The sequence below is a fragment of the Tamandua tetradactyla genome, chromosome 7 (genome assembly GCF_023851605.1).
Source record: "Tamandua tetradactyla isolate mTamTet1 chromosome 7, mTamTet1.pri, whole genome shotgun sequence".
NCBI lineage: Eukaryota > Metazoa > Chordata > Mammalia > Pilosa > Myrmecophagidae > Tamandua > Tamandua tetradactyla.
Window position 1 is genome coordinate 108,187,777 of NC_135333.1, and position 14,389 is coordinate 108,202,165.

At 39.5% G+C, this 14,389-nt stretch overlaps 1 protein-coding gene across 9 annotated transcripts in view; it reads right to left on the reverse strand.

The window, feature by feature from the left end:
- The window catches only part of ASB8 (ankyrin repeat and SOCS box containing 8), a 76,851-nt gene that overhangs the window by 29,040 nt on the left and 33,422 nt on the right, over positions 1 to 14,389 (reverse strand). For 6 of the 9 annotated variants that reach the window (XR_013179683.1, XR_013179682.1, XM_077170698.1 and 3 more), the window contains exons 2-3: positions 2,806 to 2,969; positions 1,151 to 1,255 (exon numbers count right to left, since the gene is read on the reverse strand). Coding sequence is in view for 7 of the 9 variants with exons in the window: in XM_077170698.1 (XP_077026813.1) it covers positions 1,151 to 1,255; positions 2,806 to 2,969 (269 nt within the window). In the remaining 2 variants the exon portion in view is untranslated. Of the gene's footprint in view, positions 1 to 1,150; positions 1,256 to 2,805; positions 2,970 to 5,464; positions 5,667 to 14,389 lie in introns of those variants that run through there. The other 3 variants (XM_077170701.1, XM_077170699.1, XM_077170700.1) reach the window with 3 other exon arrangements.

A 14,389-nucleotide genomic window follows, 5' to 3' on the forward strand; every position in this document is an offset into this window, starting at 1 on the left:
ACATTTATAAATAGCTTATGATCTTCCTCCATAAAGCATAAAAAAACAAAACAGACAGTGAGTACAGCCTTCTATTTGGCTAAAATCTATCTTTTTGCTGGTTATTTTCACTTTGATTGCTGGCATTAATCATTGTTTTGATTTCAGGGTCACTTATAAAATAAGTTTTTATTACAAAAATTAAGGGATAGATTATGAGTAGAGATCATGACTGTGTGGAGATAAGGATGATGAGTGGCTTGTCCTGTAGGCTTATAGCCCACTAATTCTGGGACCTACACGTCAGTTTCATGGCATGTATAAGTCAAATCTCCGTCTCGGAAAATGAACTTTCAAGTTGCTCACAAATAGTCAAACTTCTAATTTATTTAACAAGCACTTACTTAGCAATTGCTACATTACAGTGTTCAAAACACTTCACAACCTTTTGAATGTACGAGTATCGTCGCAATTTTTCAGATAGGGAAACTGAGGCAAAGAGTGTTTTTGTTTGGTTTTTTGTTTTCAAGTAACTTGTTCAAGGTCACACAGATGGAGTTGGCAAAGCTAGAATTTGAACCTATGAAATCTATTCTTTTAACTGTTCTTTATACTATGCTACTTCTTGCCAATGCCAAGGGTACACTAAAAAATTAACCTATGTTTTTAACTTGCGATATTCACATAATAAAGAAGACGGGAACAAAATATACTAAAACAGAAAATAGTGAGCAGAAATAGCACCAGTAGCCCAATCCTGAGGAAGGATTGCCTAATGATATTCATCTCCCAGTGACAGGAGTATTAGAAGTACACATCTGCTAGTACAACTCAAACAGTTTAAATTTAGTCAGAATTAAGAAGCTTCTGCACTTACAATGTCTGCACAGTTAACAGGCAATAAGAGGATTAAATGGAAATAAACAACCTCCAGAGGTGAGCTGGGGAGATAAAAACTCCTTCCTAGGGCCACTGCCAGCTTAAATTAAAGAGAAGAAAGGCTAAGGAGAGAAATCCTTAAAATCATTTTATATTTAACATTATGTTTTGCTTTAATATTGGTTATGCCCAATGTTACCATGAGTTAGAAGGTGAGACTGGGAGTAAGTTTAAGAAAATATGAAACTCATGATTGAGTGAATTATTAATGTGAAGGTGTTAAAAACATTACCTCAGCTCCTTTTTCCAGGAGTAACTCTACACAATCAGCATCCGACACCATACAGGCACAGTGCAGGGGCTTCAGTGTGCCATGGGTACAGTTCACATCTGCTCCCTACGGGCAGAAGGAAATGTCTATCAGTGTCGTTCCTCACCAAGTGGGACAACACTCAGAACTGTGTCTAGGAGGAAAGAGAGTTCTAACCCCGGCTATACCAAAAACACACCACTGGTTCCAAGTTTCCATTGTTATGTTAAATAAATAAAATTATAATTCCAATGTCCAAACTTAGGGAATACACTGAAGATAAATGAAGGGAAACATCAATTCTTTAAATCACGTTATTATGTTTCTCCATAAGGAAGTCTGCTTTACGGTATTCTGGACATCATTGAGGACCTATTCTTATGTATAAAAGTGGTGGGAACCTTATCAGGCACAAAAGCTGGACAGCAATTTACTTTTTATGACCAGCAGGCTCTGAAAACATCAGTTAAATGAGTCTGTCTGTCTGAGGCCAGGAGAATTAGGAGGGTGTGCTCTTTTTGCCATTCAATGCATAACCATCAATCACTAACAGTAGGCGTGGGTCATCTTAATGCTATATTTCTATTTATAAGCATCTTCAAAGTAGCCTTTAGTAATCAGCATTCTCTGCCACGTAGCCCCATTGCTGTTTCTATTCCAAGTTTGATCAAGGAGATGGAGGTAACACAGTCAGACCAAAGTCACTGAATGACTCAGCAGTAAAGCTAGAATTAGAACGTGACAAAGTTTCTCCTGCTGAGTCTTCTGATACTGCTTTTGTGAGAATCAGCTAACACTGTATTAGTTGGATTACATAAATCTGAAGCAGCTGGAGAGCTCCAGGCTGTACTTAAGGATCCTGATGTTGTTTTTAAAAAAATGCACAGGGCCGGGGATGGTGGTGCAGTGGCAGAGTTCGTGCCTGCCATGCCTGAGACCCGGGTTCGTTTCCCGGTGCCTGCCCATGCAAAAAAAAAATGCACAGAGGTAAAAATCTGGATGCATTTTCCAGTAGTCAAAAAATTACCTTGTAATTTCTCTTCAACGGAATAATATAAAGAAGAAGGTATCAAAGATCTTCTAGGATAGTAGTTATAACAATTACTGAATAACAATGGATAGATAATGGATAGTTGAGGTACTTTCTTTAGTCACAATTTACCATGGATTTTTCTTTTAGGGATGAACTAGAGGTAGTACCTGTTAACACAGAAGGCAAGTGAATTCTCTTAACGTAATTATCATAACCTAGGGATGGAAAAAGCTCACAAAGGAATTGAAAACCACCTCTGCTTTGCTTGCCTTCCTCCGCCCTTTAGTACAAAATGTACAGAAGACCCTGAGCTCATAGGATCCCATTTTTACCATATTTAGAGTTTTTACAAAGAAAATTAAACTAGTGGTCATTAAAAATGTTTCTTGAAGAAAAATATTTGATCCACAAAGTGACGGGGAGAAGCAAATCATAGGGTAAGATGTATTTTAATGAACAAGTTAATTAACACATTTAAAAAGATCATAACTCCTTGTGATCTTGTGCTGAGTCAAAGCAGCAAATCCGTAATCTATTAGGATCCCCGAGAAAATTTTCCACTTTACCTCCCAAAGAACTCTCGCGTCAATAACCGTACACTCACCCCTCTGATGAGGTCCTCTACATTATCATGTGGGAAGGAACGGATGGCAGCAATTGTTCGGATTAAGCGCTCTGAGAGAGAGTATTTACTCTGAATGCTCTGCATAATATACCACATGCTGGAACTCATCAAGACTGAGAGTGTGTTCACATGCTCCAAACTTCCTGAAACAAAGAAGGTTTAGGTACATACAACATTGCTGGGCATACCTGTCTGTATGGGTAGGAATTCTCTGAGGCGTTCCCAGTACTAAAAACACATTTTATGGAGACAAGTGATTAATATAATTTTTTTCTCAGTCATAAGGAAATAAATAAAGATTATAATAGTTGCTTAGAGAGCTGGGTAAACCAGGACGCAAATGATCTTCCCCTCAGGACTTGTTCTCTTCTCTGACCTAGTAGTCTACCACAAGATTTCCCCAAGAGGATCTAAGACTCCTATGGGGCTCTGTGTGGTTTACAAACAGACAGGCAAAGAATTAGATTTTAACGGTTTCATGAAACATTTTTTTCCCAATTTTCCATGAAACATTCCTTTCCTCTTCTGAACTTTCTTGGTCTTTATTATCGACATCATCTTTAGGCTATATAACATTTAGCCTTATGGTACAGTTACCTATATGTTGTTTCTCCATCTAAACTGTAATCATTTGGAAGGCAAAGACCTTGTCTTATACTTTTCCCCCACATGAGGCCAGCCACAGAAAAGTAGGTATTTAAAAAAAATTGGTGTTTGACTGTGATAAGAAAAGGAGAAAGATAGGGGAGAAATGCATCTATGTTACTAATCACAAGGCATCTACAAAATATTTTCAGATGTCTTCAGCAAAGAAAAAAAAAATAGAAACCATTTGGAGTCTAAAATACGGGAAGAAAACACAATGTACAGCCATTCTGGAGTCATCTATATATATATTTTTAATTTAAATTTAAAGTTAACTTACAAATTTTAGGAAAGTAAACAGATTTAAGAGTGCAAAGTGAATAAAAATATTAATAATCGGACAATCATGACAACCAAGAAATAGAATGGGCAAATATATATTGGCACACTTTTATGATGGAAGAAGAAAATAATGCAATGTATTTTAAGTATGATAAAAGTTTTATCCATATAAGAGGTGCTAATTGGCAAACATTTAATATTTCAGCAAAGTGGAATGTTACTATTAAAAAGTACATATCAAAAACTGTAGAGAAAACATAGTGTACAATGTCAGCTCTCTAGGTATAACTATTTAGGAATCCTTGTTCTCATTAAACTTTAAGTTTCTAGGAGGTAAAGACACCATGGCAGGTCCTCAATAAATATTTGTTAAACCAATGTAAAACTTATTACTTTGAACCCTAATAAATTAATGCATGCAATAATTAATCATTATGCATGTGATGATTACTAAGGAAAAAAATCCTAAAATTATCTTATTTCAAAAATAAGCAATTTTTACTTTTTATGATGGAGTATTCCTTTATACATCATATGATATACTATAAATCTTAATAGAGTCTATTTTGTTAATCAGTAGCCAATTATATCTGTTTAAGATATATACAAGTTAAAATATATATATATATATATACAATGATTCAAAATGGGCATTCCTCCCCATTTATTATGAATGAATAGGCTTACGCACTTGTGTATATAGCTCTCTGACATTTTCTAGATATTTTAGATTTGGCATATTTCAACTCTCCAATAACCAGCAAATTCCTCACCCAAGGGTCTATATTTTATACTGCATCGTGGCAACGAAAAGACGGGGGCGGGGGCAGAGGCGCGTTTGAGTCGCCGATTCCAAGAGGCAGAAGATAGAACATCTAAAGTGGGAGGCTGGACTGAGACTGTTCTTAACAGTTTCAGATGAAACTAAACTGTGCACTTATTTTCTTGGCGCTCTGGGACCCCAGACTAAGAACCTCTAACTTAGAGTATGACCAGTGGTCCTCTGCTGGTGCTGCTTCGAGGCTCCGGGTAAAAGAGTAAAACTCTGGAGCAGATTGACAACGTTCACTGTAAGGAAGGGTCGAGGAAATCTAAACTCGACCTCTCTCCCGCCCGCAGCCCGCTCTCGGTTTGACACCAGCTGGGGCCGAAAGCCCTCTACCCAGGTTTTCTTTTATAAGGGATCCGGAAAAAACACCAAAGGATTTTTGCTGCGAAGCTAAAAGCAAAGCCGAAGAGAGGCAACTGGTGCTAAAACGGCCTCGGCTTCTCCCTCCAGGGGAGAAAGGGAGGTGGGGACAGGAGAGATCTGCAGCCGAGCCAAAGCACCCAGCCCCGTTGCACCTGCTGGGGGAAAGGCTCGCGGCACCTTCGCCAATCCCCGAGACTAGGGTGCGAAGAGCAAGGGCACGAAAACGAAGGACGTGTGGTGCCACTTTCCGCACGGGCTCCCAAAAGGTCGCAGCAATCCCAGCAGGTCTCCCGGTGTTGGTATTGAAAAGGGGTCGCGCAATCTAACCCAAAGAAGCCCCAGAGGCGACTAACCCCCGCTCGATCTCTTCCCCCGCCCATCCCCCAAGGCTCGGAACGATGTTTCCCAGCCCGAGGGCGCACGGAGCCAGAGCAGGCAGTGGAGAAAGCGTTATTGGCCGTGGTGCCCCGGGATGGGGGATCTGGCTGCAGACCTTCCCGCATCGAAGACGGGACTCACCGAACCGGTGGGCTGAGCTGGGTCGCGAAAGCCGCTGTCAAGGCGTGACCCGGAAGCAGAAGTTATCGCCAGCGGGTCCCTCCTGTTTACAGAACTGGAGACTAACTAGGATGGCGCCTGCGCACCGACCAGGGGCATAAACCGGGTGCGCCTGCGTAGACCCGCGAAGCGTCCTTCGTGCCACCGAGGCCCACTTAACGGGTTACTTTGTCGCCTTGTCTTGGAGCTTTGCGCGCAGGCGCAGCGTAGCACTCTCTGCCACGCTCTGGGGCTCGGGTCGGCTTCCTGGGGTGGGAAAAAAGCTCCTAGACCCTAGCTCGCTGGTAGAGACTGTGGGGCGGCGCCCGCATGACCAGGCCTTCAAAGGAGCCATCCGTGCCCTCCTTTGCCTCCCCACTGACTTCACCTATAATCGGGCCTGGACGCCTCATTCCCAGATTAGTCCTCGTCCCAACCCACACTCGCTAAGACTAACATAGTTTTTGTCCACTAAGTTCACGCTGGTGCAGTTGATTAGGAGACTAAACTGTTATTAAGTAGGTGTCTTTGGAAAATAAAAGAGACTTCCGGCATTTATTCATAATGTTGAAATAAATCTATACACCATGGAACCCCTCCTGAATATTGTCCACCCTCCTTCAAAGTGAGCTACACCAAAGACAAGCTCAGCCGTCCAAAGGATGAGGGCGAAGAAAGATGTAAATGCCGACGATAACCTTTTCCATCTATAAAGATGCTGGCACGTCTGAAAGATGTATTTTAAGTGTTAATCATAGACGTTTCAAAGCCAACAGCACATGGTAATAAATGTAAAGAGTAAAGCCGCCCAGCCGGGCAGACTGTCAGTGTGTGTACTACTCAGCAGCCTGTTTAACCAAAAGTGCTTCAAGACCTATTCACCAAAGCTTGCTCTAAGCAGTAAAATCTAACTAGTTTGAGATTAAAGCAGGGGCCAGACAGTTCATGTATATTAGTGTGGGGGTGATGAAGTGGAAATCTCATGCCCTGTTTGAGGGATAAGCCTCCATGAGTTCCAAACTCACTTAGAGGAGGCTTGCAAATATGTGCTCCTCCCACATTCACCCCGCGGCCCCAGACCACCCTGCTAAGATTGTCCAATTTTAAAAAGAAGCGAGATCTATTTGTTTTTAATGTCAATTATCCCAAATTGCAAGTCTCGGTTATAATTTTTTTTTTTAATCGTTTAAAGCAGGCAGCATGCAACCTGTAAACCGTCTCTTTTAGATTTTGGATTAAGAGCTGTTTTGATCATTGACAGCTCCAGAATTTCCCTGTAGGAGGGGTTTAGGGGCAGTCCTCTGATTGAAAGGGGGCCTGGGGAGTTGGCTTGAATCTGTAGTTACATATTAACTACATTGTTTTTACTTAATTACAAGTTTACTTGAGGTAGCTTGAAGAGGGCTGATGAGCTTATGTGGAGGCTAGAGACCCTTTTCTCCACCCCACCAAAGTTACTCTATTGCACTTTGTGTTCAATGAATGGAAACAGTTATTTCTGACATAAACCAGAAATGTATGTCAGGTTGCTAAAGAACATTAAGCCCCCAAACATGGGGACTACATGCTCCTGAGTACATGATCCAAAATGGTGCATTTTGAGAACCCAAGTCCTCTTTGTTCACCAGCAGAGCTCAGCGAAAATCAAGCTATCTATGTGCTTCATTCAGACCTAATTGCATTTTAGTCAGTCCTTTCCATGTTCCCATACCTGTATTTAGAGCTAGGTGACTTATATCAATGATCCAATGGTACATTCTCCCCTGAACCTCCTTGGATCCTACCTGGCCGGGGATTTATGAAGTAAGAGGGAGAAAGATAATAAAATTCCTTCCCATAATGCCATGGAACCAAGCCTGCTAAATCTCCTTCTATTTAGATCCAATAAGGTGTTGCTCTGCTTGGTACCACCCCCAGCTTCCTCAAACTAGGATACAAACTTAACACAACTGTGGAGCCCCTGTACACTGCCTCTCTGGCCTTCATCTTATTAAGTCTAACTTTAGTGCGCTCACTGCTCTTTCTCCTCTCTCTCTCTCTCTCTCTCTCTCTCTGTCTACTGCATAGCAAAAGGAGGTCCTCATCTATACACAGCAGAGATGTTGGAGTGAAAGGATCCAGCAAATGAAAGGGTGGTGGAACCAGCAAATGAAGGGTGGCATCCTTCCCTCCTCTGAGGGTCCATGCCTTGGCAGCTCTTGTCCAACATCACATACCAGCAGGGGTGATAGAAAAAGCATGAGCCCAGAGTATAGAAGACATGGATTTTGGCTTGGCTTTGAAATTGATTAGTTACTTCATTTCTCTGGGCATCAACTTTTTTTAGTTGTAAAGTGAGGCTGTTGGCTGAGTTGATCTCTAACTATCTTTCTAGTTCTATCTGATTTTGCCTAATTCCTAGACAGAAGTTCCTGCTTCCAATAATTTTTCTCTAGAGTCTAAATAAGAACAGCTTTGTGGCTACCATAATACTATTATATTGATGGGGCCTGTAAAGGTTTAATCATAAATTGGCAAGACTTACATTGTTTCTGTTCCATTTTTTTTTTTTTTTTTTTTTTTTTTTTTTTTAAGGAAAGACAGAGAGAAGGAAGGAAGGAAGGAAGAAAGGGAAACATTTTTAAACATTTTCTTGTTTTATTGTATTCTGTTTCTCCGTTTTTGTTACATGGGCTGGGGCCGGGAATCGAACCGAGGTCCTCCGGCATAGCCGGCAAGCACTTTGCCCGCTGAGCCACCGCGGCCCGCCTCTGTTCCATTTTTGCTTCTTCTGGCACCCTTCCTAAAAGCACAGTAAAAACAGTGCTGATTTGCAGCTTTGATTTCTTGATGTTACTTTTATTATAAAAATGTTCAATGATGCAGAAGACTGGAGAGACTAGGGTGATGAACTCCTTTACATCCATTATTTATATTTAACATGTTAGCATTTTACCAAATTTTGTAAAGATAACTTTTAGTTTCTTTTTTGTTCTGTCCAACTTTAGTCGTTTTTTTTTAAAACTTTTTTATTGTATAATATAACATATATACAAAGCAAAGAAAGGAAAAGGCGATAGTTTTCAAAGCACTCCTCGATAAGTAGTTACAGGACAGATCCAAGAATTTGTCATGGGTTACCATACCATCATCTTAATTTTTACCTCTAGCTGCTTCAGAATATAGGAGGTGAGAAGGAATCAATATTTTTTTTTATCATCACAATTGACTTTTTTTTGTGAAAAATAACATACATACAAAAAAAGCAATAAATTTCAAAGCACAGCACGACAATTACTTGTAAAAGAGATTTCAGAGTTTGGTATGAGTTACAATTCCACAATTTTAGGTTTTTACTTCTAGCCACTCTAAAATGCTGGAGACTAAAAGAAATATCAATTTAATGATTCAGCAATCATATTCATTTGTTAAACCCTACCTTCTCTGTATAACTCACCCATCACTTTTGATCTTTCTATTTCACTCTTTAGGGGTATTTGGGCTGTGGTCATTCTAACTTTTTCATGTTGGAGGGATCTGTCACTAATATGGGGTAGGGAGGTGATGTTGTGGAGAGGCTGGGCCCTCTAGGTGTCAGGACTTATCTGGTCCAGGGACCCATCTGGAGGTTGTAGGTTTCTGGAAAGTTACTCTAGTGCATGGAACCTTTGTAGAATCTCATATATTGCCCTAAGTGTTCTTTAGGCTTGGCTAGAATGGTTTTGGTTGGGATTTGGCAAGTTATAATAGGTAACAATGTCTAACTGAAGCTTGCCTAAGAGTGACCTCCAGAGTAGCCACTCGACTCTATTTGAACTCTCAGCCACTAATGCTTTATTAGTTACACTTCTTTTCCCCCTTTTGGTCAGGATGGAATTGTTGATCCCACCATGCCAGGGCGAGACTCATCCCAACTTTAGGTTTTCAAAATAAACCACTCAGACAATACCCACAGTTTCCACAGCTTTGGGAGAAACTTTTCTGAGAGGACTTTATATAATATTCCATAACCTTACTAAAAATCTGAAATACCATACGTTCATTTACCCATTTCTTCTTTGAAAAAGGATGAATTTTTCCTGTGTTCTCTCAGAGCTCTCAAAATTTCTTGGTTGGTAAACACTAAGGCATATAAATTCTGGAAAAAGCCCTTTATGAATGTCAGAATGATTATTCTGCCAGGGAGTAATATAAAAAAGGCTGCCATACAAGTTATTTTATAACATGAGTGGGACCAAAGTTTCAGATCCATTCATGCATCATCCACCCATTCATTCATTCATTCATTCAACATTAACTGAGCATCTACTTTGTGCCAGACCCTGTGATTAGCAGTGCAGGAAAGATAGAGCTGATAGTCCCTTGTCACCGAGGGTCAGTAGACTAGTATGCAAGTGGTCAATTGCAACTAAAGATGATTACTTTTTATATACAAAGCCAATATTGAAGAACAATTCTACTTCACAGTGAGCTCAAGAAAATGGAGAGAGGGAGGCTTTGTGAAGTGTTTTCTTGGGGAGAAATTTGTTTGTGGTGTTGAGTCCCCACACCACTCCTACCCTGAGGGGAGAGGAAGAGCTGCTTTTGCTTCCTTCTCCATCCTAAAAAAAGATTTATGTTTTATCAAAGACATTGGAACTTGTTCCCTGCAGTTGTACAACTCAGGGAACTGCATGGACTCTTTCTTGCCTTCTAAATTAAGAGGGCTGTGGCTGTGGAGTAGAAGCATATGCATTGGGATCTGGCTGCATGCCCAGATTCAGTAGGGGTGATGAATGTGTAAATGTTTTCCTGGACTAGAAGTGGACCTCAATGAAGACAGACAGCATGGGGTTGCCTTGGGTCTATTTAAAAGGCTGCCAGTGGCTAGAGATGAGCACAGGAATCCTAGAACCTGCAAAGATTGTTACAGGTGACCACCTTGTATCAGCCTAAGTCAAAGGGGCTCAAGTAAGAGGTCTCTGATGATGATAATCTCCAAAGAGCCTTTAAAAGCACCTTACAAGAAAAAGAATCAACTTTAACTGTCTGCCAAAACCATGTAGTGGCCTGTAGCCACCAGCCCTACAGGAGGGAAAAGGAGGAGAAGTCTTAGGTAAGCACCTTAGAATGAAGACTGAATTACTATCTAGGATGGGAAATATCGCAGTTACTAAATGGAGAATGTTTTAAATTTAAAGTGACTGTCCCTTAAAGGACTGCAATTATCTACAGTCAATAGGAAAGACAGGGAAGCTGCCCAATTTTTCATTCAGGGACAGAAGAAGATTACTCCCTTCTAATACATTTTTAAAAGATAGTGAAAGCCAAAAAATAAAGTTCTATTTTGATCAAATCCGATGAATCTTGCAACAACATTCCTTTTCCATCTCCATGTATTTTAGTTGGCGATTTCTGTTCTTCATGTTCAAGTGACTCTATGAGTGTTCTTATTTAAATTTGCTGTATCTCCCATAAGACTTTTAGTTCATCATTTTTTCATCTTTCTCTTGCCGCTTCCAGTTCTGCAGTCAAAAAGTGTTCGTTAGTTTGCATTGGCTGATAGTACAACTAGTGTTCCTATTTTCAGATCGTGACATGAATTTGAACTGGAAATTTGATAATGGTGTTTTGCTTATAATGATTGCTGCTATTACTGTTCAGCATATAGTCATATCCAGTCTCTGTGGGCAGATGCTGTGGAGGTATTTAGGTTACAGGTTTGGGTATCTTGCCTTTTGAGCCTTGTGAGTACCCAATAATGACAGACTTTTGTGCAACTCCTTTTTTAAATTTCTATCAGAAACCTTTTGGCATCTATTTAGATGATCATATGTTTTTGTGTGTTTCTCTTTTATTTTTTCTCTTCATTTTTGTTGTTAAATATAACATATACACAAAGAAAACTAAGAAAAAGCAATACTTTTCAAAGTACACTTCTATAAGTAGTTACAGAACATATTTCAGAGTTTGCTATGGGTTACCATTCCACTACTTCAGATTTTTTTCTTCTGGTTGCTACAAAACGCTGGTGACTAGAAGAAATATTTTTTTTTCTTTTTGGTGAAAAATAACATTTATACAAAAAAGCAATAAATTTCAAAGCACAACACAACAATTAGTTGTAGAACAGATTTCAGAGTTTGGTATGGGTTACAATTCCACAATTTCAGGTTTTTACTTCTAGCTGCTCTAAGATACCGGAGACTAAAAGAAATATCAATATAATGATTTAGCAATCATATTCGTTTGTTAAACCCTACCTTCTCTGTATAACTCCACCATCACCTTTATCTTTCTATCCCACTCTTTAGGGGTATTTGGGCTATGGCCATTCTAACTTTTCATGTTGGAAGGGGCTGTTGATAATATGGGGTAGGGGAATGGAATTAGTTGATGTTCTGGTGTACAACTCCTTTTGAAGTGAAAAATTCCCCTCTCTACCTGCTGGCTCCAAATGCTTTCCTTGTTGTGAGTGTGACCCTCTAGAGTGATAGGATGCTTAGGGAGAGGAATTCACTCTTGAGACCTCTCTAAGTGGTGACACAAAGCCTTTCACAAGAGTTTTTTGGCCTCTGACCAGAACTCTTCAATTATTTTCCTTCTCAAAGGCTTCGTCTTTCTCCTTCTGGGGTCTCCTGACTAATGGTGATGGCAAAGATATCCATTCTAGAGAAAGATGACTTTAGGAAGGAGAAGTCACTCTCTCCAAATAAACTCATTTCCAATCACCAAGTAAAAAGAAAAGGATCAAAGGAAAGTTTGATGTACCTTAAGAGAAAAGGAAGGCAAGGGGAACAGACAAAAATCAATAGAGTGAAAAAGTAAGATCCAAGTGTCAAAGTAGTTGGGAAAATAGCTTTCCCTCAATAGTGTAATAATTTCTTTGGTTTACTTCAACTTTCTTCCATTTTTAGGGTTATGGCCTATAGCATATTCCTTATATGTTTTATATATATATATATAAGGAAAAATGAAAGGGAAGCTTTGGAAATGGAGCAAAGAAAAAGGAAAAGAGTTTAGAGGAAATATAATATAATGTAAACCTCGTGAAACTTTTTACATTTTTAAGCGTTGTCTTAGAGAGAGCAGTTCCACAGAGGAGCAAGCAGATTTATGTGCAGCAGAGATATTCCTGAAGACATGTCATCAGGTTTAAACAAAGACATCTTTCAGAAACAACTCAGGGACAGACATGCTCTCAGTATTTAGATTCTACTCTTTCTTTCTCCAAGGTTTGGAGAAATTTATGAGTTAATGTTTTGCTTTAAATTAGATTTTCATCAATATTTTATTGGTTGTTGACTCCACAGGCTATCAATATTTTCCACTATCAGAATAATTTTAAAAGATTTTGAGGGTTCATAGGGAAAGATTGCGTGGGAGCTTTTAAAAAATGAAAACAAATTACAGTTAAAATTAAATGACCAAGTGAATGGTAATATTTAAATGACATACACGATACTATTTTTCAGAAAATGTAGGCAATTGCAACTAAATTACCTTGTAAACAAAGACTGAAGTTACCAATTCTAGCAGGAGAAATTTTAAGACTGTGCAAGGGAGAGAAACTAACAGATGAAATGCCTATCTGCCTGCTATTATTGGGGGTTAGAATGATTTAGAGAGTCTTACCATAGAGAAATGATCAGTTTCTGTGAATCAATTTCAGGGACTTGAGAAGCAAGCTAAAGTTTATCTAATATTCTGCTTTCTGGAGATCTGTGCTATTTCTAGTGGGAGTGTGTCTCCCTCTGGAGGGCAAGTAGAGCATTTGCTTCTTCAGGCTTCTTTAAAAGACTTTTTTTTTTTTAATTTAAATTTTATTTTTTTTCTTCAGGCTTCTTTTGAGTTCAACAATTAGTTGATGTTTGGATTGATTGATTGATTCATCCATTCATTCAACAAATACTTACAATTCTGTTACATGCTGTGCATTATGATAAATGCTGAAGATTCAGCTGAGTACAAAATTGACACAGTTCCTGCCTCCAGGAAAATTATAGTTTAGTGCGGAAAACAATCTTTGGACAAATAATCACAATAATTATAAGTTCTATAAAGGATAAGTGTTGGGGTTGAATCATGTCTCCCACAAAAAAAAGCATGTTCATGTCCCAACCTCTGGTCTCATGAATGTGAACTCATTTGTAAATAGGACCTTTAAAGATGTTATTAGTTAAGGTAAGCCCAAACCAATGTGGCTAAAGCCCTTATAAGCAAAGGAAATTGGACACAGAAGGAGGACACTAGTAGAGAATAGCCAAAAGCTCGAAGTCAACGGAAACTGAAAGAGGAAGGAGACTCTGCTGCCGGGTGTATGACAGAAAAATGAAGGACCAAGGATGGCCAGCAGCCAGCCCTGGGACACCACTGTCTTCAGGAAGAAATCATCACCTTGCTGAGGCATCAGTAATGAACTTCTCCTGATCTCAAAAGCATGAGTCAATAAATTCCTGTTGTTTAAGCCAATTCACTGTTTGGTCTTTGTTTTAGCAGCTGGGAAACTAAAACAATAACTAGAAGGTAATATGACCATTCAACAGGGACTCCATCCAGGGTGAGAAGTTAAAAAGAGCTTCCCTGAGCACAGAAGACAAGTGAAGTAACCGGATTAAAGATGGGGAGGAGTTGCAGGGAAATGGAACAAGGTACTCAAAGACCCTGAGAGGGAAAGAACTTATGAAGTTCGAAGTAGAGAAAGAGACCAGTAGAATAAGAGGGACACAAGTTGAGACTGGAAAAGTAGGGGAGCTCCAGAGCAGGAAGGGTCTCAGGGGGCATGTTAAGGCTTTGAATTTTATCTCAAAAGAACAGAAGCTGTTGACAAGTTTTATGCAAGCAATATGATCACATCTGTGCTTTTAAAGGATTACATTGACTTGCTGGTGAAGAATGGATTACAGATGGGTACAAGTGGGATTAAATTTGGAAAAAGCAGTGTCGTTA